The sequence below is a fragment of the Lontra canadensis genome, unplaced genomic scaffold (genome assembly GCF_010015895.1).
Source record: "Lontra canadensis isolate GAN:19392208 unplaced genomic scaffold, GSC_riverotter_1.0 scaffold24, whole genome shotgun sequence".
In the NCBI taxonomy this organism is placed as follows: Eukaryota; Metazoa; Chordata; class Mammalia; order Carnivora; family Mustelidae; genus Lontra; species Lontra canadensis.
This window is the reverse complement of record NW_022631018.1, coordinates 20937403-20962728: the sequence shown is the minus strand read 5'-3', so window position 1 is coordinate 20962728 and position 25326 is coordinate 20937403. Positions and strand designations below refer to the sequence as shown.

The following is a 25326-nucleotide window of genomic DNA, read 5'->3' as shown; positions in this document are numbered from 1 at the left end:
ACCGGCCGTCGGGTCACTCGGGAGACCCAGCCCCGCAGGAAGGACCGCTACACGCGTCGGCTCCCTTCCCACTGTTCCACCCAGGCCCTCCACACGCGTCCTCGCACGGCCTCCGCGAGCCCGGAAAGCCCCGCCCCCCGCCCCGCCCAGCAAGGGGACGGCCCCGCCCCAAGCGCTTCCCAGAGGACCCGGCAGGCAGCTGCGCCCGTGCTTTCCCGCCACCGACGTGCAGCCCCTTCCGAACTGCCTGTTTGTCTCCACCCTCATCGCAGCGCCATTTCTCCCCTTACCGCGTGAAGCTGTTAACCCGACGAGGGAAGGAGACAGCTCGAGAGAGCAGACTCGTGTGAAACACAGAAATGTCTCCGCGGCCGCGATTTCCTCTGGCGGTTTGTCCGGCAGCGCTGGAGGCAACTCGGACGGAGCCGGGCCCTGCGACACGCGAAAGGGGGCCTCGTCGCCAGAGCGCGGAGCGCTGATTGGCCGGTCGGCCGCGGACGGGAGAGAACCCGGATGTGCCTGGGCCGTCGCGTTGGCAGTCGGGGCTCCGAGGTCTGGGCGTTCTGGGGGCGCCGGCAGCCGAGGCGCATGGCGCGGGGTTGGGCCGGCTTCTCTGAGGAGGAGCTGAGGCGACTGAAGCAGGCTAAAGGTAACGGGACGCGCCGGCGGAGGTTTCGTCTTCGGGTTTAGTGAGGGGAAGGGGCGGGGCTGCAGCTTTGAGGGGCAGGGGGTGGGGAGAAGGGTAACGTGTTGGTGTTTGAGGAAGGAGCTGGGATGGGAGGAGGGGATGGGGGGCTCCCGAGGTGCGTGTGTCAGGAGCCGGGGCGGGAGGGGCGAGTCCCAGGAACCGGGATCCTGTTTTAGGAGGGGAAGTTCTGGATTCCGGCTCAGGGATGTGGACGTGACTTTCCCGGCGGAAGCAATGGGACTTGGGAGAGGCGGCGCGCAGACAGCCAGCCGTCGCCTGTGGGAGGGCTGGGGTCGCGGGGAGGAGGTGGAGGGGCACCGCGTCAGACTGCGATGAGTTTACCAGAGTTGACAGTGGCTGGGCAGGAGGGAGCACAGGGGTCCGCATAGACGCGAAAAGACGGTGCTTTTCATGGTACATCTGGAGTCTTGGGTTCGCTTCTGGTCGCCAGATGACACGTAGTTCTGCCTCTCGAGAGTGAGAACACCTAGAGTGTTTGAGAGGGTGCGTGGGAGGGTGTACCTGTTGACTTCGCTGTGAGCTGAGGTGCTGTGCTTCCCTCGCTGGAACGTGAGCTTTTTGTTCGCTTTTCTTTTAATGGAGGAACTGATTTTGCTGTTATTGTATGAATTACGCTTTGTTTGTGCTGAAGTTTCCTGAAACTGCGGTGATCCTGGAGGTGCACGCTCCGGCGCTCTGGGAACCGTAATTCACAGACTTTGCTTTGGGAGACAATGGAACGAACCCTGGCATGCGTTTTGTTAGTTTGTGATCAAATTGGGTGTTGCTCAGGTAAGGCTGTGCGTTGTCAGCACAGATGTAAAAGCCTAAGGCTGACATGGAGAAAGTGGTCAAGTAGGAACGTAGGGCCAGGGTGGATTATATAGGTGGAGGAACTTTGGACTGGCCCAGAGGTCTTCAAGGATTGTATCATAGGGGCGCCTGCGTGGCTCAGTGGGTTAAGCCTCTGCCTTCAGCTCAGGTCATGATCCCAGGGTCTTGGGATCGAGCCCCGCATCGGGCTCTCTGCTCCACCGCAAGCCTGCTTCCCCCTTTCTCTCTGCCTGCCTCTCTGCCTCCTTGTGATCTGTGTCTGTCAAATAAATAAATAAAATCCTTAAAAAAAAAAAAAAGAATTGTATCATAAAAGGGATACTACAGTGGACTTCTGCCTTGATGTTCTCATATTCTTTCTGCTCTGTGTTTGGAACATCGGTTCACATACCTGAATGTACAGAGTACAAGTGTCCTTGCTTCTGGTCTGCGGGAAGTTGGAGGTATCAGCTTCTGTATTACACGGACGAAGATGAAGCAGTCGTCGTCCTTCAAAGAGCGGGTAGTCTAGTGAGGAGACAAACCATAATGTAATGGGTAATAGAAAACTTACAAGAGCTTGCTACAGAGTTAGCTGGGGGTTGGGTGGAGCTTGGAAAGATTTCAGAGATTGTGTGTTAGCAGAGGTGAGTTTGCCAAGGGAAAGAAGACTTAATATAGACTAAATTGTAACAGTAGATTTATTATGTAGAAGTAAACTTGTAAATATCTCTGCAGGTTGGGATAGAGAAGAGCTGGAAGGATGTTAGTGTCCAGGCCCGTCGTACCATAGCAAGACTTAGAGCACAGTCACCAACCACCAGTCTGTGTCTACCCTACTTGGCATTTTTGTACACCCGTAGCCAAACACAGTGATTGGCATATAGATCTCCTAGCTGTACCTCTAAATCTTTTTACCTCGGATTTCTCATTTGTAAAACTAGAAGATCTGAACTTTAAAGTTTTTAAGGCTCCTTCCAGTTGTTCTCCAACCTTAAAAATACAATTAAGTAATCCATGAAGATGGAGCTGGCTGCTAGCAAAAATATGCATGACAGCACTCTAGAGAAACCCATATGCACATGAGGAAAGATTAAGAATGTTCTTAGCGTTCTTTTTTTTAAAGATTGTATTTATTTATTTGAGTTAGGGAGAGAGAGCACACAAGCAGGGGGAGTGGCAGGCAGAGGGAGGAGGAGAAGCAGACTCGTCGCAGAGCAGGATTGACGCAGGGCTCCATCCCAGGACCCTGGGATCACAACCTGAGCTGAAGGCAGACGCTTAACTGACTGAGCCACCCAGGCACCCCTGTATTTAGAATTCTTACTTTTAGTATTAAAGAGCTGGGAACAAACCAAGTGTTCATTTAAAAAAGGGGGGGATAAGTAAATTGTATTATAATATACATCCAGTGGGCTGCTGTACAGCTACGCGAATATTTGAAGTATACCCAGAAGCATTAACGTGTGTAAATTTCATAAATAAAATTCATGAAAAGAGCAAGTCACAGAACAAGCTGATACCATTTGTAGAAGATCAGAATCATACAACATAGGTATATTCTTTGGGTATATTCTTTGGGAACATAGGACATCAAAGTGCAGGATACTAGAGAGGCAAGGAAATATTATCTGGAAGGGGCAAATACATCGGGAATTTCAACAGTATTGGTAATGATGAAATCAAGTTGAGACAAGTTATGCTACAGTAACAAATAGCCCTAATATATCAACTGTTTAAAATAATACATGTTTATTTTTCACTCTAGCTTCATGTCCGATATGGTCGGGCAACTCACTCTTCCCAACATAATGACTTCACATTGTGTTTTGGTGCTATCATTTAGGAGTTCACCGTGGCATGAGGAGAAAAAGGTTGAGAATTGAGCATGAGCAACTCAGTGCTTCTGTCAGTAAATGATAGGTGTCACTCCTACTTACATTTCATTTAACAAAAGCAAGTAATATGATTTGGAGGCCAATAAGTGCAATTATCTGTGTGTTCCAAAAGAGAGGATAACGTCTGTCATTAAATAGCAGTTATGTCTATTATAGTCATATTTTATTTGTAAATGTTACTGTTTTTAATTATCCATCCAGGTTGGATATGTGTCTATAACACATACATGTATTTGATGTATGACTTATTTCATACTAAAAAACTGGAAATAAAAAAGTGCAGCTACAAAGCTGTCAATGTCTAAAGAAAATATTCATAAGTTATTTATTCTTGACAGTAGATCTTTGCTGGGTATAGTATGAATATCTCCTCCTAGCTTATAACTTGTCTTTTAACTTTTGCCTTTTGATGAACAAAGTATTTAATATTAATATGATGAAATTTGTCAACATTTTTGTGTCTTAAGAACTTAGTACCCTACCATGAGGTGATAGTACTCTACCATAAGATATTAATGCTTATTTTCAATTAAGAGTTTTTAACAGTCATTTTTATTGTAAACTACAACAGATTCAAAACGCTGCATAAAGAAATGTGCTTCTAATAAGAATTTTAAAGTGTTGACTTGACATTAAGCCCTTAACCCAGTTGGGGAATGTTTTGTTTGTTTTTGTATGGTGTGAGGTATGGATCTGATTTTATCTTTTGTTTACAGCAGTTTTTTCCTCAAGTCCATTTACTGAATGAGTCCACCTTCTGCTTTTGATAGGCCGTGTCATCTCAGTCATGTACTAGTGCTCCGTGCATGTCGGAACCTCTTCCTGGGTTCTCTCTTCTATTTCGTGAGTCATTTTGTCTATTCCTCTGCTCTCTGTCCTGCTCCATTGGTCTCTCTGTTCACGAATACCAACTGTCTTTATTATCGCAGCTTAATAGTGGGTTTTGAAGTCAAGTAATGCCAGTCCTACAGTTTTGTTCTTCAATATTATACTAGGTATTCTGAGTCTTGTGCCTCTCCGTATAAACTGGAAAGTCATTGTGTCCGTTTGCACAAAATATCTTGGCTGGGATTTTGATTGGGATTGCAGTGGATCTGTAGATCAAGTTGAGATGAACTGACATCTTGACGGTATTGAATCTTCTGTTCATGAATACGGAGTATCTCCATTTAGCTCTTTGATTTCCTTACCAGAGTTTGTAGTTTTCTTTATAGATCTTCTACTTTCTTAGATTTATTTCTAAATATTAATGTTTCTTAGTGTTAATGCAAATGGCATCGTGTTTTAATTTCAAATTCTACTTGTTCATTGTTGGTACATAGGAAAGCATTTGACTTTTGTATATTAATCTTGCATTCTGCAACCTTTTATAACGGCTTATTAGTTCCAGGTGTTTTTATATCATATGTTCTGCTTTTAAGTGGCCTAGTTTATTGCTTGATTTATTATTTGTTACTTGATTATTGTAGCAGTTTTAGTCTCATATGCAGGTTCTGTGAAAATGCAAAATAGAATGGGAGCTGCAGGACTGGATTTCGTAGGGACTGTTAATTCAGCCTCGTGAGCATAACTGGGAAGTAAACAGGCTCAGTGGCATTTGCTGATGGTGCGGCTAAAGACTGGTGGTTGAGAATAAGTTTCTGTTCCAGAATAGAGGGGCTACTTTGTGTTTCTGGCAAAAGCGAACAGTAATAACATTTTACTTTTGATGGTACATATATCTTTTAAAGATGTTCTCTTTACCTGTCTCATTTAATCCTTACACCAACTCCATGAGTTAAGTAGAGCAGGTAAATTTTCATCCCCTTTGACATATGAAGAAACTGAGGTGTGGAATAATTAATTGACTTGCTTAAGATTACTGAGCTGGACAAAAGCTGGAACTGTGACTCTAGAGCTTTTAATTCTCCTTTGGAAGATTTAAATAGTAGGTTTGTGTTGCTTCAGAAGTCAATGTACAGAATTTTAAAAGCTCTATTTGAGTTCATTCACAGGGACTTCACCACAGTTTCTTTTCCCAGGTATTTTGTAAATAGTACCATTTACAGATCTTATTAAATACAGTGTGAAGTAAATACTTTAAATGTAGTGAGTAAATTCTCCCATACTCTGTCTTAAAAGGTTAACACTGGCATGGATAACCCAAAAAGTATAGTGAGGTATTATTTATTTTATAGTGCTTTTTTTAAAAAATATTCCTCCCAGTTGTTTTATCTTCCTCTATTGGTTTGATTAGGCTGCTATTAAAATTAGTTTGCATATATTGATTAACGGCTAACTGACTTTGGGGAACACAACCTTGCTCTGCTCTGAAAGAGGAAAGCTAACAATTTTGGGTTAACTAGCATTCTTGGAAATAAGAGATTTCATTCAGTTATACTTCATGCATAGCATCTACCTGTGTATCAGATTGGCCTAAGATCTGCTCTTAGTTAAAGGCGTAGCCTGTCTGTAAATGCAGCCACCGTTTTAGTTCAGGAGAGCAGATAGAATCATAAATCAAATTTAAGAACAATCAAGGATTCATTTGTCTACCTTGTTTGGTCAAATTAGTTGATTCTTGAGGCAGTTCTCAATTCAAGTTGATAAAGAAACCTTGCATTTTTATTCTGAGGCCTAACTCAGCAGACAAATGCACTTCCTTTAAGGTAAATTTTGAGTTGAGACAGTTTTTTTAAATATTAACAGTGTGATTGGAGAACTGTTAAAATGCCATGGGAAGATGGCTGTTTTTCCCTGGGCTTTTGTGGTAGGGAAGAAGGGAGAAGCCCTGTAGAATTATTATCAAAGTTTAATGTTAATCCTTTATTTTCTAAGAGAAATTCTGACTATTTGCTGCTCACACAAGGGAATTTTTCTCCATTCTCTTTTTTACACAGATCCATTTGAACCACAGCGACGTCTCCCTGTGAAGAAAAGTCGACAACAACTTCAGCGGGAAAAAGCTCTTCAAGAGCAAAGCCAAAAACTTGGACTTCAAGATGGATCAAGCTCAGTACCTCCAGAGCAGCTGCTCTCTGCACCAAAACCAAGCTTTAATAGTCCAGAACCACAGTCTTCTCTCCGGGTTCCTCCTGGTCCTCTTACACTCACCTCTCCTGACGGTGATGGAAAACCACAGGGGACTGAAAGTCCACCAAGGGAACTGGGACTTGAGAATTCCCATGATAGTCACAAAAATGCCAAGGTTCTGCCCACAAAGCCAGACTGCAAAATGGAAAAAAAGAAAGTGGAATTGTTAGTAAGTCTATATATCCGTGAGACTTTTTTCCATTTTACTTTTTTTTCCTCAGTTAGGCTTTGAAGAAATAATAGTTTTAACATTTTCTCCTTTATGCTCTAACCTAGAAGTATAATGCATAACCTGTTAAAGAATCCTACCCCTAAATGTATTGTAAGCCTGTCAGTGTTGGTCATGCCATACATGTTATGTCACTTCGTCTTTGCAGCAGCTTACAGTACCTGTGCATGATTTTCACTCCATAGATATCTTGGACTCAGAAAAGATAACTTTATTCGCAAAGCAAATACATAGCTAGTAAGTAGCAGAGTTGGGGTTCACATATAGGTCTTTCTGGATCCATTTGTGAAAAGATAGGAAGGGATGGTCAAAGGAAAGTTGAAATGGAGAGGACTAATAAAACAATTCAGCTCCATCATTAGATTTCTTTTTATTCTTTGTTCAATGTGCTTTTATTAGAAACTACCTCCAGAATTTAGTTTAGACACATTCTTTATGGAAATTGCCATTCTATCACTTTGTGAATTCTCAAAATATTTATCATATAGCTTATGTTTTAATATCCACTCATGTTTGTTTCTTCCTGGTTTATCAGGGTGGCATTTGTTTCTGTTTTCCATTTTCTGAGTCTCACAGTATCTTAGGATTTCTCTGATCCAGATTCTGTGCTATGAGTTCACAACCCAGAGATCATTTTTACAAGAGATACAAAGCCACATGAATTCTGAAAACAACATTGAACAAGTGCATACATTTAAATGTCTTTAAATGTAGTTTATCTGCACAGACCTGAGACAAGTAGGAGAGGGTGGGTTTAAATTGAGCTGGACAATTTAGAATGTTGTTAGGAAAAAGAATTTTTAGGTACTTGGGAAAATTTTCATAGAAGACATGCAATTTGGGGGACTGTTGTTGAAAAGGAGGAATTCTGAGCCTATAAGAAAGGGAAAGGAAAGAATGTTCAGAGATGGCATCTCACATCTCTGGAAGAGGCAGAAGTGAGGCCAGAGAATAGTAGAGAATGAGGGAGATGAAGAAGGATGTGGAAGCTGAGGCTTCCTGTCTGTCGAGCTCCCTGATACAGTCATGTATCACGAAGGCCTCCAGGAAGAGATACCCTGATCAAAACAGAGGTTAGAGAAAATGGAGGTGTCAGCATGGTGGCGCATTCAGGAGAGGGCGCTGGCTGAACTGGAACTCCAGCACTGGGTGAGAAGATGCCTGCAATCGTGAAAATGAGAGTGGACCAGTGCCAGCTCCAGGGTGGAGGCAGTGGGAATGGGAATAAAAGTGATAAATATGGAACTGGTTACTAGATCTGGGACTAGAGAATTTTGATAATGATGGCCATAAGAAATGACAATAAAAGAAATGAATAGCTTGATTTTGACCTTGTTTGAGTTGATATCACATTGTTGAATTTATGAGAAATTTTAATCTAAGTCTCTCAGAATTGAACAGATGGAAGGCTATTTTCAGATCTTTGAAGTTTCTTGGTAGCCCAGCATTCAAATCTTAGCTCATGGTGTTTTACTCTGTTTAAAAATATTTGAGAGCTGGAAGTAAGCAAATTAAAAAAAAAAAAAAAAAGAAAGAAATGTTTGTTATCCTGAGAGTGTTAAGTGGTAGAGACTTTCAGTATAGAAACTCTAAAAGATAAAACATGATATTAGCTACATGCCAATTTATTTTGCTCTCAATTTGGATATAATACATAATTAAACTTAAACAACTTTCTTTGTTCTCCTAAGAAATGCCATAGTACTCTGGCTTCCAGTTTGTGGCTTCCTAGATTATATACATATAATGGATTTCAAAGGTCCAGTTTATGTAAGCCTTCTTGACTTCAAATCATAATCTTGGTTCCTATTAGAACAAAATAACAAGCTGCAGATGGGTTCCTTTTAAGAGGAAATTTCTTTCTTTTTGAAAGAAAATGTACATAATCTGGTTGATTAAATTTTATACAGAGGGGGGCTAAACCTGGTAAGGTGTAGGATGGGGTTTCAGAAACTAATTTTTCTAAATTTTTTGTTCCCTAGGCAAGAAAAGTCTCGTTGGGAAGTCCTCCAGGAGGAACAACGGCTAATGGAGGAGAAAAATAAACGTAAGAAAGCTCTTTTGGCTAAAGCTATTGCAGAAAGGTGAGGCACCTGAACTAGGAGAGGTTGTTAGTAACCTGGGATCGGTTCTGTCATGTTCTGTATTTGTTTTCCCTTGTCTCTTTTGATAAATTGACATTTTCTCTACAACATTCCTTTTTAATTGTTTTTTGTAAAGTAGGTTCCATGCCCAGTATGGGGCTTGACCTCAACAACCCCGAGATCAGGAGTCACATACTCTACTGACTGAGCCAGCCAGGCAGCCCTCTACAGTGTTACTTTTAAAACTATACAAATTATCGGGGCGCCTGGGTGGCTCAGTGGGTTAAAGCCTCTGCCTTCGGCTCAGGTCATGATCCCAGGGTTCTGGGATCGAGCCCCGCATTGGGCTCTCTGCTTAGCAGGGAGCCTGCTTCCTCCTCTCTCTCTGCCTGCTTCTCTGCCTACTTGTGATCTGTCAAATAAATAAATAAAATCTTTAAAAAAATAAAATAAAACTATACAAATTATCTTTTATAAATGATACTGAAACTCCAGCGTCCATTTATTAAGGAGGACTTTGTAAGCCTAAATTATACCGAATTTGTGAATACAGATGTAGTTAGAACTTCAGAATCGACATCAGTGTTTTCCGTTTTAACCATCTACACATCCTAAGGAAATGGTGACTAGCCATCAGGATAAGTGTATTAGCAACAAATGCAGGTTTTAATTTTGATGTGGGGAGATTTTAGTCATGCGACATGTAAAAGAGTAAGATTGTTTATTCCACATAAGTGACTTCCACTCCCAGAAATTTTAATTGTGTTTTCTATGGACATTTTTCTTGAATAATTTACCTGCCCTCGCTAATACACGATACAACGTTTCATCAGTGATTCAAGGTCACCGTTGTGAGCACTCTGTGCTATTAACATGCACTTCGATTTTTCTGTCACCTCCCAGTGTCGGTTTGTTTTTCCTTTACTACATTGTGCTAGCCTCCAAAAGCAACATTCCCATTTGAGCCACTTTCCACCTCTCTCATCCAATCTTTCTGCCCTTTTAGTTTGTAATTTCCGGTGTGCTGTGGCCTTAGGAAACCGAACTTAGTTAATGAAATAATGGTTGAGAATAATAAGAATGAAATGCAAGCGATATTGTTGGCATTTTCTTTTCAGATCTCCAGAAAAACCTGGCAAAACTGTTGGTTGTTGAAGCTGGTGTATATGTTGGGGGAGGGGAAGGGACAGGCTAGAGAGAAGGGCAAGTAGGTATATGAGTCATTCAGAATTTTGTCTGTCAGGGATATACGTATTTGAAAATGAGGATTTTTTTTTCCTTCAGTTCGTCCCCCTTGATCTTTCATGAAACATAGGAAATAAGCAACTAACTGAACTTACATCTCAAGAAAAAAACAACATGATTATTGAAAGTGAAAAGTGATTTTAGAAATCACTTCAGTTACTAGTCTTCCGTTTGGAAGTGGTTGGGGAAGCTGTTCACTGGGGATTTTATAAAAAGATTTATAGGCTCAACACTTGTTCTTTATTTTCATTTGGTTGAAGACAAAAAGTATTGATACAGGCAGAAATGTAAGGAAACATAGCCTGATTAGATTATTAATAAATGCACCAGTGAAGTACTTACTGTTAACTTTTTTGTAGGCAGAAAACAAGTGAAAATGCATAATGGAGTAGAAATCAGGAGATTATAAGGGGCAATATAATGGTTTTCTGGGGGAGTTTTATTCTGTGAGAATGGGCATGAAACTTTGAAATAAGTGAAATCAGATTGAAGGTTGGCTTTTCTATTCTGTTTCTTCAGTGTGTTTGGGGGTGGTGAGGGCACTGAAGTTGAATGTGCTTTTAAACAAAGGGGAAAAAAAGAGTATTTGGTTTTGAGCCCCAGAAGGAATTTTGAGGAACTGTGGTATTGCCGAAAAAGCAAAAATTAAAGTAATAAAACTTTGGAGGAAATGGGTCCTAAAAAGGTTAAAACCAAAAAATATAAAGAAATGGTATTTAATACAGGCATCAGTTCTTTGTCCACTAAGTATCAAACACATGAAAATGGGCTTAGCAAGAATTTAAGGCTAGAAATTTAGAAAGCTTTGTTGGATGTTCCATGTAAAGAGAATACAGATACATTCTTCCAGTGCTTATTCTCATCCTCATGGAGTAAACATAGACCTATAAGTGAACTATTGGTTTGTTTCTTTTTTTAAATCTTACGTTTTCCTTTGTGTATTGGAATAATAAGGGAAAACAGCACAAATGCGGTCTTAGAGATAAACCAGAATGTTGCCAGCATTTGTTTTATTTCAATTTGTGCTGGGTTTTTTTTTCTAATTTTTAAAAATTATACATTAAAGTCATATTATATATACAGTAGGTTGCTTTTTTCACTTAATATTGTGTATAGATACATGATTTTTAAATGTTTTTATTTTTCTATTCATTTTTCTAGATCTAAAAGAACTCAAGCAGAGACCTTGAAACTAAAGCGGATTCAAAAGGAGTTACAGGCGCTAGATGACATGGTGTCAGCTGACATTGGAATCCTCAGAAACCGGATCGATCAGGCCAGCCTCGAGTATTCCTGTGCGCGGTGAGTTGAAAGAACTCTGACCCGGCAGTCAGAGCAAATCAATGTTTATTGCCAGCAGAGCCAGGAGCTCTCAGGTATGTTGTCATTGAAGCCTCATAACAGTACCGTTAGGTGCTCTCTTCCTGTTTTGTACTAAATGCAGCATCTCTTCTTCTTGAAGTCTTCCTTAAATTCGTCCCACCCTAGTTCATATTCCTGTTAGAGCGTTTCTTGCATTATTTATTTACGTTTTAGTCTTTCTTGCTAAATCATCAGCTATGTAATGTTTGGGAATCTAAGTGTCTAAATGACTTGTCCCCAAATTCTGTTGTTCTAACACCAACTCTGTACTCTCTATTAAGAAATTTGGTTATCTGAGATGGTCCTTGGAGATTAGCCTAATTCTCACTTCAGTTTTCATCAAAGAAAGAAAATCTAGCTTTTTTTTTTTTTTTAAAGCCTATGAGTATTTTAAAGAAAATACCACTCTGTCTTGAAAACTTGAAGATTTTCCTCTTTTTGTTTTTCTTTTCGATTGTATTCTGATACAATAGTTTGCTATCATGTGTTTTCTTGGTTTCAACCATTGGCATTTTTTAGTGAAAAATTCATCATGGAGAATTTTTAAAATGAACTAACACATGTAAAGGATTACATGAACTTAGCAAGCAGAAAAAAGGGCAAAATATTAGGTCCAATTTCAGGGTTTTCAGTCCTTTCAGCATTGCTTTAATCATCCTGAATTGTCTTTTTTCACAAGGGAATGCCATGTTAATGACTCAGTTTTGCATCTCTCTCTGTAACACTAGAAATCAATCAGAATGCCTCATTAGTCCAGGGTAAACCACAGCATCAGAATGTTTATTTAACAGTTTAATAAAGCAGAAATGCTTGATTGTGGTTTTTAACTCAGGGTTTATTAAGAAAGAGGTTTGTGGTGTCCTTGTGATTTTCATAATTATTGTTTGACCATATGTTATTAGGCTTAATGGGTTGCCTTTATTAATTAACTGCTTAACTTAATGTCATCAGTAGCTGATAACTGGAGGTTCCAGATTTCTATTAATAAGGTCATTAAGGAGGTAACGAAGATTTTATTAGGATAAAACTAATCCTGGATTTTCAGTGTATTTTATTCTCTGTAACTTAAGTTTACCAGAGGAACATTCTTAGGCCTTTGTAGCCCTTTATATGAATAATTCAGATTATTATGGATACCTTTACAGAAAATCATGTCATTATATTTTAATTCTGTGGTAGAGGAGGCTGGAGAAGGGTACGTTTGTGTACTGTACATAATATAAGAAATGTCAGTTTTAGTCTTTAGAGAACACAAAGAAGGTTGGATTACTGGTTAAAGAAGAAAACATCCCATAATATATAAATGTGTTTAATGAAATTTTAGTAAGTTTTTACATAGTAAAAAATTTTAGATAAAATTTTACATCTTTTAACAAAGATGGCCATTTCTCTTGGCACTGATACTGACATAGTTGTATGTGAATATCCGTACTGTATGTGTGAGGCTGTTTTTAAAAAGCTAAGGTGTTGAGAGAAATCAAAGAGAAGCCATAGACAATTATGATTAGGACCAGTGTTGTATCTGGTTCACTCATAAGATTAAAACATTTTCTAAATTTATATCTGTGGTTATTGAGAAATTAGAGGTTGGTGATACAGTATTGTGGTTTAGATTTCTACTGGTAGCTAATCCCCAGGGCAGCCGGTTTCTATTGGAGATCTTGTGTTTTTTTCTTTTTAAATAAAAATATTATTATATTTTTTTAGTACAGTGCAGTGTCCACAAAAGGTTCTTAGATAATGAATAGTCCAGACTTCGCTTTAAAATTAGTTTCTGTAGGGTATTGTTAGAATAGATCCCTTTTAGGAGACCAACACTTTGAGTGAAGCAAATTGAGAGAATTATTGCTTCTGTTCCCATCTGTGATTACCAGGCTGCCATATGCTGCATTAGACCAGCTTGTGAAACAGAGTGGCTGTGTGTAGAACATTTCTTCGACCCTTCGTGGACCAGGAAATACTGTAATCGGTGTTTGCTATCTATGTTTAATAGATGCTCCATTAACATATACACATACACGTGCATACACATAACACATATATACATAAATGTTTTATGTATAATTTATAGAAGTAAAAATAATAGGGATTGTGGAAAACCGCTCTATTAACAATTTTAATAAGAATGTAAGCATAGCAGACCTCTTTGTGTCAAGTAACATTTGTCTCCCAACATCATGAAAAGCTGAAAGAATGCAGTTACATCCTTCCACAACACAAGACGGTCCAAGTACTTAAAATACTGTGTGATCGAGTTCTTTCTGTTGGAATTATTAACTCCAAGAGAATAGTGTTTCCTTTTTATCCTCAGAAATACGTTTTTTGTTCATTGACTCTGAGCTTGAGAAAGTTCGTCTAGGACATGTTTTTCTCAAGTCTCCTACTCTTGAGATTTTACCGTATGGGATCGATTTCACCGTCTAGAACCTAGACTGCTGTTTCGGCCTTGATATTAGGTTCCGAGGGTGCTGTAACAAGTTACCACAAACTGGGTGATTTAAAACAACAGAAATTTATTCTCTTATATTTCTGGAAGCCAGAAGTTTGAAATCCGGGCGTTGGCAGGGTCGGTCTTCTTCAGAGACTTCAGGGCAGAATCCATTCCTTGCCTCTCCCAGTCCGTGGGAGCTGCGGGTGCTCCTTGGCTTGTGGCTGCACCAAGTTCTATGCTTCTGTAGTCACATTGCTTCCTCCTCTTCTCTCTCAAAACTTCCTCTGCCTCTTTCTTAAAAGGATACATGTGACTGTATTTAGGGTGCAGCTGGATGATTCAGAATAAACTCCTTTCAGAATCTTTAAATCACATCTTTTACGATGTAAGATGATATTCACAGATTCTGGGGATTAGGAAGTAAGTATCTGTGGGTGGCCATGTTTTTAACCTACCACAACATTTGTCTTTTGATTTGTCTAATAGCTGCAAAATGTCTTCATCTGTCAACTTTCTCTACTTTGTCACTGTGGGCAGAAAATGAAAAATACTAATTCTGAAGTGTGTTTAGTGAAAGCTGAAAATAGATTACAGATATGGTGTTTCTAGTCTTTTTTTTTTTTTAGATCTTTTTGAAAGATAATGTAATACTTTGAACGAAACAATAAGGAAACTAAACAATGATTATTTATTTTCACTGGGGCATCATCCTTTAGGTCATTCCATCATTCTCTGTTTTCTTATTAATGTTTTTCTGCATAAATGGGAATAATTGATGAGTAATAAGGAAATAATTCCCAGGGTGATAAAATGGCAAAATATTTCAAAATATAGGAACAATATATCCTATCTCAACAGTCCTACAGTGTATCTCAGATGTATAAAAGGACCCAGTGGGCCCATACAGTAATTGCAAAATGTAGTTTTATTCTGTCCTTTCTTAGAATAAGAACCTTGATATGTTGATCCTTACAAATAGAACTGCTTGGAAAAGGAGCGAGAAAACTAAAAGTGGACCAGTGGAACCAAACAGCATGCCAAGGGTTAATGCTTGAGTTCTTAAAAAATATCAGGATGCCAAAACCAAGAGACAGATTCTAGAATCCTTTAAATAACATTCATTAAATCACTCGATGTCCCTCTAAAATAACAAAACAATTCTGTAATTACATTTCCAGTTCAATTTATTTTACTGCGTTACATATAATGCTCTTACTATTCTGTTCAAAACGTCATCATACTGAGTTGGTATTATCCACCCGACCCTCCGGCTTGCAGTGCAGTTTGTGAAATTAATCAGTATTTCAAACATAAATCACTCTGTGCATGAATACATATGCATGTTTCTGGCCAGAAGAACTTTAAGTAAATAAACAAAATGCAAAATCTTCAGTGATTTATCCAGGGTGAAAGATCAATGGAAACCTAGGGACCTATTTGCAAATATAATTTCAATTCAGCATTCATGAGCCCAGTCAGTAAATCTTTACTAGCTGACTCTGGCTGGCTGAGGGAGACCCCAGACCACAGAAAGGAGGTTTGAGTTGGTGGAAGGGGCAAAGTATTCATATACCTGTGGAGATATTGTCAGAGCTCTTAAACTTGATGCAAGAACATTCATAAACAGGACATGTTACAAAGTTTGAAAATGAGGGATTCACATGTCCAACGAGGTTCCTTTGGAACAATACTTCTATCATAGGGGGTAATTGAAAAACAGCTAGTTTTCTCATTCTTAGAGTTACTAGGTGACGGTAAAAAAAAAAAAAAAATGGTAAATGAACATTATGTAAATAACAGTTTTCAAGTGTAAACACCGAGTCCTGAAACTTTGCCTAATTTTAGCTTGAGATACACTACATGTTTAGTGATAATGCTTTTGGATTCTGGTGCTCTGAAGAAGTTCTGTTTCTTGAGTGCCTACCAGGCACTGGGTGAGACACTTTCCCTGTTTATGCCACTTAATCTTAACGCTCCTATGAAGTAATAATATCGTTGCCATTTTACAAATAAACCAAAACTCAGATGAACTTACTACCAAGGATCGCTGTACTAGAATTTTCAGACATTGCACGTATATTCTCCAGCCTCTTCCTTAGGAACTAGGTGTGTTTTATACTCACGGTGCTGACCCTGGGCCACACCTGATTAAAACAAGGATGGGCCACCGATTCCAGAACATTCAGTCCAGAGGCTGAATAGGAGTCGGTGGCCTGGCTGGACGCTGGGAGCTCTGTCCGAACCGATGTGCCACGCTCAGCCAGCCTGGTTCCCCCCTCCCCCAGCGTCCCCCCACCGGAACTGGAGCACGAGAAACTGAGTGGAGTGCATGTGATGCAGAGCCACAGCTGGTGGCCATATTGGGCTGGGAGTACGATTGGAAAGCCAAAATGAGAGAAACTGTGGTTTCTGAGCATTAAAGAGAATAGTTTTTGATTCTGATGACATGCTTCTGAGATTGCCTCTTGTATCCTACAATAAAACCCACTTTTCACCTGAGCTAGTTTGACTGGATATCTGTTCTTTACATCCAGAAAAGGCCTTGACCAAAACAGGTACATACACAGAAAATGGCAAAGGCAGGTTTTGAACCATAGCTTTTCTAAAAATCAGAGCCTTTCATTTTTTTCACTATATTCTTTTTCAAGACAGAGAATCTTGCGTTAGGAGATATAACTGTTTCTGTTTTGCTGTAACTGTAGTGCCAGAAAGTACTTACTACATTGAGTTGATGTAGGCAGTCATAACAGGTAAGGCACCATGACTTTCACAACTGTTAGTGGTTATTAAACTGAACAATTAGTTGATAAATGTGGGCCCGTCTCTTTTCCTGGCCAAAAAGAAAGAAAAAGAAAACGTAAAAGACAGTAAACTGACATATGATAGTTTTTCTTTTTGTGTCAACCTAATACAAAGGAAAAAAAAGAGACATTACAGGGTGACTTCCCCAGTAGAATTACCTTACTTCTAAGACTGGTGTTGCCTATCTTTGGAATGAGTGTGTGTGTGTGTGTGTGTGTGTGTGTGTGTGTGTAAATAGAAAAATGCCCTAAACAAAGTCTAACAGTAGTCTGTTGTTGCAGAATGGAGAGGGAACAACTTAACCCAGGGATTCTCAACGGGGGCCAGTTTTTGCCCCTGAGGGGATTTTTGGTAGTATCTGGAGACCTTTTTGGTTATTAGAAATATTGGGTGCTACCAGCGGATGGGAGAAAGCCCGTGATGCTGCTGTGCGTCCTACCATGCACAGGACTGCTCCCTAGAACAGAGAATGAGACGTCCAAGTGGTCAGTAGTGCCAGCATTGAGAAACCCATCCTAAACCTCTCAGAAATGTTTCTGTTCTACTTGATGCTTGCTTCTTGCCTCACGTAGTATCGTTTACATTCACCTTGCAACCACTGTCCATATCCTTCTCTGCCAAGATTCTTCTTCCTTCTCTTATTTGTTAAGAGATACAGATTTTCTTCTCTTATTTTGTTTGGCCTCTCATACATTTTGACCAGTTGTGTGCTGGAGCTAGGTTACACTGGTTCATGAGAGCAGATTTTGTGTCTCTCTTTCCAGTTCTGCAGTCAGTGATGTCACATTAACAGCCTGAAATTGGCCATGGTGGTGATAGTTATAATACAGAAATTGAGAAATGCTACAAATCAGGGCTGTCCCCGACCAGAGCTAGCTCACCACTGAATTAACCTCTCAGCCTGCTTTCATCCAAGCCCAGCTTCGGGAAGAGGAAATGAACGCAGAAGAATGTCCTTACATTAGGAGGGTCCAAATGTGGATGTTGTAAAAGTTTGAGCATCACCAGCCTGGTTTGTGTGACATGTCGGACAAGTGTACATAAAATATGAGAATCCATATCTGCATTATACTTCTTTATTTTTTCCCAAGTCTGGAGTTTAATTATGGTTTCTAGGCCCTCCTTTGAATATCTTCTTAAGTGGAAAACCAACGGACCGATCTTTGTACCTGTCCCTACAGGAAACGCCATGACAGGGCTGAAGCAGAGTATGTCGCGGCGAAGCTAGAGCTGCAGCGCAAGACTGAGACTAAAGAGCGACTCACTGAGCACCTCTGTACAATCATACAGCAGAACGAGCTCCGCAAGGCGAAGAAGCTGGAAGAGTTGATGCAGCAGCTGGATGTACAAGCTGACGAGGAGACTCCGGAGCTCGAGGTGGAGGTGGAGAGATTGCTGCACGAGCAAGAAGCCGGAGCAGGGAAACAGGTGCTTCCCTTGGAGAGGCCGTTTCAGCCTTCTGGGGAGAGTGTGACATTAGGATTCGCTGAAGAGAGCAAAAATCGTCAAGAACACGCCACTTCCCTAAAGATCGATGAACAGTGTGAAAATCCCAGCAGCATTCCCCTTCAAAATCCAGGCCAAAATCAAGAAGTTAAAACTCCTATAAAGGCCATTTCAGCTGCTCTGACCACATGAAGTGCCGGCGTTTGTTCACGTGGCTAGTACAGGGTTCGGTAGCGCGCACTTCTGCTGGAGATCACGCCGTGAGCTCGGATAAGTGCGTCTTTAAAACGGTGTTAATTTTTGAATCCCCGGTTAGTTTTAGTAGAACATGTTTGACATTCTAAACCCTCACATGATGATAATTTCACACGGAGGCGCACAGCTCACCTTGATCCACGGCTAGTTCCCTTGGTGTACCCTGATAACTGGGGGAAAACAGAGGACCTAAAAAGACAGAAGAAAAACTACACGGTTAAGAGTGTTGTTGGACCAGGTGAATATGGAAAAGTAAAAGGGAAAATAATACTCAACACCTCACCGAACTCGTTTGACTTCTCCTAGGAGAGGTGTTGATGATGAGAGTCCTATTTTGTGTAGTCAGTAAAGAGACACCAAAATTAACATGGGAAAAAGAGGCAGAAGGAGAAAAAAAAGTAGCACGTTGAATTGTTTATTGGATCATAACTAGAGCTGCAAAACACAACTTGGGAGATAGAGTTTACGAAAGACACTTAAGTAGTTATTTTTGTCTTCAGTTTGCCTTCTAAATGGCTTTAATTCACACCCTAAGTTTTGATTACTTGATACACACAAATATAACACTAATACATGTAACTTTGCTGTTAATACATGTCTTTAATCAGCACATCGATTAAGTCTAGACAGTGAAAATATTTCTACAGCGAGGGTGAAAATACAGGAAACCTATCAAAAAAACGGATACACTTTCTGAAGTTATTAGTAAATGTGTGTTGGATATAAATTATCATAAAACATTTAAATTGTTAAAATGATGATTTTCTTAATGTTTTAATAGTTTGTTAATTATTGTCATTAATACTTGGCCACCGTGTTGTGCTGTATGTGAATGTGTAAGTAAATACTGTTGGTTTGTCACAGAATCTGTGAATTCAAATTAAATCGTGATCTATTTATCAAAAATTCCAAAAAATACAAATACTACATTTTAAGTCTTGAAAAAAGAACTGTTAAAAAAGAGAATAAGGACAAATGTAATATTGTATTTATAGTAATGCTGAAAAAGTTGGGGACATTCTATTTTTAAATGAGTTTGTTTGAGGGTATCCTAGCAGTGTGGATGAGCTGTGTATTTTTATATTACGTAATTTGAGTTAAAATTATAGCTTTCCATTACTGACTTATCTAAACAGAGGCATTTGTATAGATAGTTGTGTTTTTATTTATGAATGATAGTCATAAAAACTGAAAGCATCATTGTCCAATATACTCTTATTTTTCTAAGTAATAAACGAGTCTGATACATCTATAATGTGGTCTTTTGTTTACTCTTAAAAAAGCCTCAAGCACTTTTGTACATGTTCTTACACGCTCCGTGGTGGTCACGCGCCTGTGTCTCCCTGTGGTGGATGCAGTCATCTGCTTTTGTGTGAGCGTCTGTTAAGGGAAATTCATCAGTGAATGCAGTTCGAAGATCAGCTATATACAGGGATCTACAATCTACTTCTCAGTCAGAATATTTATAAGGTAGATGGAGAAAGAAGAACCATGAAATAAAGGAATTAGAAGAGACCTCAGAGATCATCTGATTTTGCCATCTTACCTTACAGAGGAGGGATTTGAGAGCCAGTGATCTCACGGAGGGCATGTTGGCGTAAATGTAAAGTGCTAGTAAGGTCGCTGGTCTAAAACTCTTGGTCTATCTCTTAAACACGTATCAGGCCGTAAAGTTCACTGCATCCCTCCGCTTGAAATTTTTGTTTTATAACCCATTCAGGGATTGTGTTTGTGCTTGTGAAATGCTCTCAAATATGTCTATAAATGGTCCTCTGATACCATTATTTTGGAAAAACTTGCTCTGCTTGGCTTTCCCAGGGTGGTATCCGAGTGCTCAGGTGAGGATATAAGTGACAAAGTTCTGTTGCATCAGTTTTGCACAAGGCAACTGTATTCCATGTGTGGGAGGAGTAAGCGCAGATGAAGAAAGGGGAGCTCATTGGTATGAGGCCCATATGTACTGGCTTTGCCAGGATAGCCCTGGTATCTTTTTAAAATCTTAAAACATATTCGAAAGACTTTTGATACAAGGATTCATAAATCCACACATAATTGTTACTTTCTTTGAAGGAACTTACTGGTTCAAAATTACTGCCCTGAGTTTATTGGAGCACTTTGTAGAGCTGTCCCTCTTCGTTGTTAAACTTCTTTTCTCTTGCTTCTACTTCTCAAATCGTTGGAGCATAAGGTTATCAGGGCTCTTAGTAAGGTGATGTGTAATTTAGGAGTTAACTACTTTGTGTTCTCTCACTTGTTCTGTTTGAAAGATAACCAGTGGCAGTAATATCCACTCATTGTCTTAAAAAACCATACTCTGAAGGGTAAACTTGTATTCCTGCATTTAAGAGTTCTGATACCTTGATTCCTACTACTTTCTTAAAATAGAACCATTTTTATAGTTTTCGGAGAATTTCTTAAAGCACAGTTCTCATTGCATTTAAAATACAGTGAGAGTTTTTCATGCTTTTCACCTCTGCATAATTCTGAATTACAGCACTTGCGGGTGGTAAATCTTTGTACTCACTGAGAGCACAGCTGGTTTCCAAGTCAGATGATAGAAATCTCTGATTGGAATTTCTAGAACATACATTATTGCTAGATTGGCGTTTGAATTATAGAGTAAAAACTCAGCTATAAACGTCTCTCATTCTCTGTTTGGATTTAGCAACACAGTAGTCTCAAGGAGCTTTATCTAAGTATTCAGCAACTTCCTCTTCTGAAACATTGGCACAAAACGGACTCAGCTTATTCTGACCCAGGCCATTCCCAGTGACCTTTATAAATGATGTTTTGGGTTTTGTATTTCTAAGGAGCCAAGTCAGCATTTTAAAAGGCCCTGATAGATATAACTCAGTCTGCCAGACAAGACCTGGGGCCACTCCGGACCAGGGTAATTATACCCCCTCTTAACGTAGATCTGCCCCAGGCCTGACTTGAACTACTCTCTGGAGGGACGAAGCAGGACACTATTCTCCATCTGCCTTTACCTTAATGTCAGCTACTTTTGCAAGCTCCTAATCCCAAACAGCTTTCTTGAAAATGCAACATTATCTCTTTTTATGCAGTTGAGCAAACCACTGTATGTAGCGACATACATGGACAGAGCCATGTGAGAGGTGTATGATCTGCCCCTTTTGTCCTTAAGCTTATCATCTATCTGAAGGACCAAGATGTACACTCAAAGGCTGATACAGAACATATCTTCTTGATAGGAGACAAGATGACCGGTTGGAGCACAACAACATGGTTGCATCCTCCGGAAGTCCTAAATTTTTAGAACACTTCTAATTTTAAATATTCTGTACACTTTCCACCCCCCCCAACAATCTATGAATGTATCTAGGGTTTGCCCTATCTTTCAGTTTGCCTTCAGCAGTAAGGGGCAACACACGCCCAACTAAAACAACAAAAAGTCTCTGGTACACAACATGTACACATTCTGAGTTCAAAAAATACTACAGTCACCACCACAGTAAGAGTATTGAAAAAACAGGAGGTTTTTGCATGATTTAAAAGAGGGCACCACTGGGATTCATCAGTGCAAAAAAACCCCCAAGTATTAGAAAAAGGAAGTACATGCCTTTCTGACAGAGGGTTGATGGTGTCCTACATGGAGAGTAGCATAAAGATAAGAGCTCATTATAGTACCTGCAAGTGTTGCCGAATCAAAGAGCAGTAATTACTGCCCAAGCCAGAGCAAGGTGGAAATGGAACAGACCTGTGTGAACTCAAGGATAACTCAACATGAATGTGTGTTCCAAGATCACAGAGAAGAGAGGCCGTTCCAAGCCAAATGACTAGGAGCCTAAAATAGAGCCATAATTAAGCAATAAGATGTGACAGGGAACGCATTTCTCAGTGATTATAGCATGACTCGAGGGATAAGTCACTAGGCCAAAGGTTCATGTGATGAGTGAAGTAATAACCCTGCGATGTACAGCATCACACTGTTGGAGGGAGGAGACGGAAATGAATAATCGGAGTTTGCAGCGTTGTTTCACGGGCTGTTATTCCAGTCGTTGGGCGGTAATACCCCCCCACGTACAGTGTGCGTAGCCGTCGGTTGCTTCCTACACCCAGAAGCTCTGAGTTTACACCAGAGCCTTCACTCATGTTCTAACCCTGCAGACATGTCCATCTGCTTATCTTCTCAACCAAACAAAAACCAAGCCATGAAGATGCAGACTTGGAAGCGCCCAGCCATGTAGATGGCACCACAGTCTGGTAGAATTTTCAGTGCGGGAACATAGACCTGGCTTTTATAACTGAAAAATAGCTGAAGCAACCACCCCAAGTCATTTGCAACATTTTGTCTCATTTACCTGCCGTGCATTTCCCTCAGAAACTACCAGTAGACATGGCCCCACCATCACACAGGTCCAGAAACATCGCTGGTCTTCTAGTCTGAGCTTTCCTTAAGCGCTGTGCTGCCGGTGGGCGTCAGGGAGAACTCCAGAGCCAGTGGGCAACTGAACCACACTGTGGTAGAGGCAGGCCTTTCACCCAGATGAGAAGCAAGATCCCCACTAAGCGCGGCGGGATGAAAATTTTCCAGACTGACAGATGCCTTGAAAAGCCAACAGAGGCAGTTGTCTGACTTCCAGCTCCCTCTCCATGTTTCTGTGGTTCTTCTTCAGCACTTCAGAACATCTTTAAAACTTCGGAACCAACCTCAGAAAACGAGAATTTTTGTGGTTCTTCATGTCTCCCATCGCACAGGCTAAGGTTGTACCCTGGACAGAATCCTGGCCAAATAGTGCTTTAACTTAGATAGCCCAGGCGACCAGTGCTCTCACCTGGCCCCAAAACCCGCTTTTAAGGAAAGAACTGATGGCAGTGCTACAGACGGAATGTTTGCATCCCTCCAAAATTCGTGCGCTGAAACCTGACTGCCATGCCATAGTGTCAGGAGGTGGGACTTTGGGGAAGTGATTAGGTCAGGAGGGTAGAGCGCCCATGAATGGGATTAGTGCCCTTATAAAAGAGACCCCAGAATGTTCCCTTGCTCCTACCACTGTGTGAGGACACAGCAAGAGGTCAGTCCTCTGTGAACCAGGAAACAGGGTCTCACCAGATACTGAATCTGCCAGCACCTTGATCTTGGACTTTCTAGCCTCCAGACTATGAGAAATCAACTTCTGTTGTTTCTAAGTGGCTCAGTCTGTACTACTCTGTTACAACAGCCCAAACAGACTTAGACAACAGTTATGTCTTGGGGAAACTAAGTAGGTTACTTTTCTCGTGTGTCCCCATTTAATACAATGACATATATTAAAGCAATGTATTTTAGCTTGCGTAGTGGAAATCTTAACCCCCCAACCAAAGGAATTTCAAGCATCAGAGAGCAGATGTGAGAATGGAGGTGGAATAAGCTGCCTGGAGAGGGCTTGAGGGGATCCTGCCGTCTTACTCCACTCCATGAACTGGGACGTGAATCCCTGCAGCCTTTATTGCCCATGGCCTTTTAATCTCCATTTGAGGAAAATTACCGCAAGCTGTCCTCCCCTGATTTCCTATTGCTAATGCAACATGTAGTTGAAGAAGTGAAACCACATCTGCCATTCTAGCCACATACATGGCTGCAGAGTAAACCATCCCCTAACTGTCTTCAAACAGGAACCACTTTTTTGCTCATGACTCTATGGATTAATAATTTGGTCTAGGCTGGGCAGTTTGCTGATACTGCTGGGATCTCTCAAGTGGTTACAGTAATTTGGTGGCTTCACCGGGGCTACATGGTCTAGGAGAGCCCTACTCACATTCTGGCAGTTGGTGGCCTGTCACCTGGGCCTTTTTCTTCAGTTAGTCTCTTATCTGCAAGAGGGCTAGCTTGAACTTCTATTTATGGAGGTCCCAGGGTTTCAAGATGGCAAGACAAGCTATAGATGAGGCTCTACCGTCCCATATATCACTTCTGCTGCATTCTGCTGATCAAAGGAAGTCATAAGACCAGCCCAGATTCCAGTGGTGGGGGAGTGGACTTCGCATCTTGTTGGGAGGAGCAGGAGACTCACATTGTAAAGGAACCATCATCTAGGAATGGGAGGACTGGTGGTGCTCATTTTCTCAAACAATTTACCACAATCTGCCCCCATTTGCTACGGTAATTCACATTTGTTTCCCACACAGAATGTACTACCTCCTCCCCAAAAGTCTCATCCCGTTATGGTTTCAGGCATGCAGTCCACGATCTCATCATCTGATCCAGCCCTTATGTGAAGGAAATTCCTCAGCTCCAGTGCCTTCGGTGTGGCTCCTCTTCATTTAAAGACCTGTGAGCTAAAACGAAAAGTCACCTGTTCCCACACCTCAGCGTGCAGTGTGAGACAGGAGAGGATAGCTTCCACGGACATTCCCTTTTAAAAAGAAGAGGGCCAAGAGGCAGAGAGAAGGCATTCTGAAATCTAACCTGGGGTGCATTGTCACGTCCCCCTCTTCTGGGGAGTGTAATGAAGGGCCTAGTTCTCATCTCAGGGAGTGGCTCTCCAGTTCAGCATTTTCCACAGTTCTCGGCTCTGTACTGGGAGATACCTTTGCTCTTCCGTAAGAAATGACCCATGTTTGCAACTGAGAAACTTATCAGCCTGCTTCCTGTCCATAGAAACTAGAGGGTCCAGAGTCCTCTCTTCATTTTGGAAAGTCTTGGTGTCTTTCAGTTCAAACTGGTGGTGGTGATGTTGTCGATCTGACTCTCTTAAAACTTCGTTGGTTCTCTGACTTTTAGTGGAGTTCACGCATAATTCCAAAGCCATGTTTGCAGTTATTTTTTAATGAAAACCTCTATTGATTTTGTGTATGTCGGGGTGATATGACTCAGTGCCTCTACTGTGGACTGAATTATGTCCTAAAATATGTATGTGGAAACATTAACCTCCGTTGTGACTGTATTTAGAGATAGGGCTTACTTATAAGTAAGGTTAAATGAGGTCATAAGGGTGAGACCCTGATCCCATAGGATTAGTGTCCCCATAAGAGGCAACAGAGAGCTTATACAGGCTCTC

At 40.7% G+C, this 25326-nt stretch overlaps 1 protein-coding gene across 1 annotated transcript; it reads left to right on the top strand.

Annotated features, from left to right (window-relative positions):
* Nucleotides 1-507: 507 nt before the first annotated feature.
* On the top strand, nucleotides 508-19577 carry GORAB (golgin, RAB6 interacting). Its single transcript, XM_032863011.1, has 5 exons — nucleotides 508-649; nucleotides 6279-6636; nucleotides 8683-8784; nucleotides 11191-11331; nucleotides 17806-19577. The coding sequence occupies exons 1-5, from the start codon at nucleotides 514-516 to the stop codon at nucleotides 18260-18262; spliced, it is 1194 nt and encodes a 397-aa protein (XP_032718902.1). The 5' UTR covers nucleotides 508-513; the 3' UTR covers nucleotides 18263-19577.
* Nucleotides 19578-25326: the final 5749 nt, after the last annotated feature.

What these genes read in the sequence shown, in the direction of transcription:
- GORAB (XM_032863011.1), top strand. Translation starts at nt 514, where the DNA reads ATGTGCCTGGGCCGTCGCGTTGGCAGTCGGGGCTCCGAGGTCTGGGCG. An exon ending in GCGACTGAAGCAGGCTAAAG is followed by an intron (nt 650 to 6,278) that starts GTAACGGGACGC and finishes TTTTTTACACAG; the next exon opens with ATCCATTTGAACCACAGCGA. An exon ending in CTCGAGTATTCCTGTGCGCG is followed by an intron (nt 11,332 to 17,805) that starts GTGAGTTGAAAG and finishes CTGTCCCTACAG; the next exon opens with GAAACGCCATGACAGGGCTG.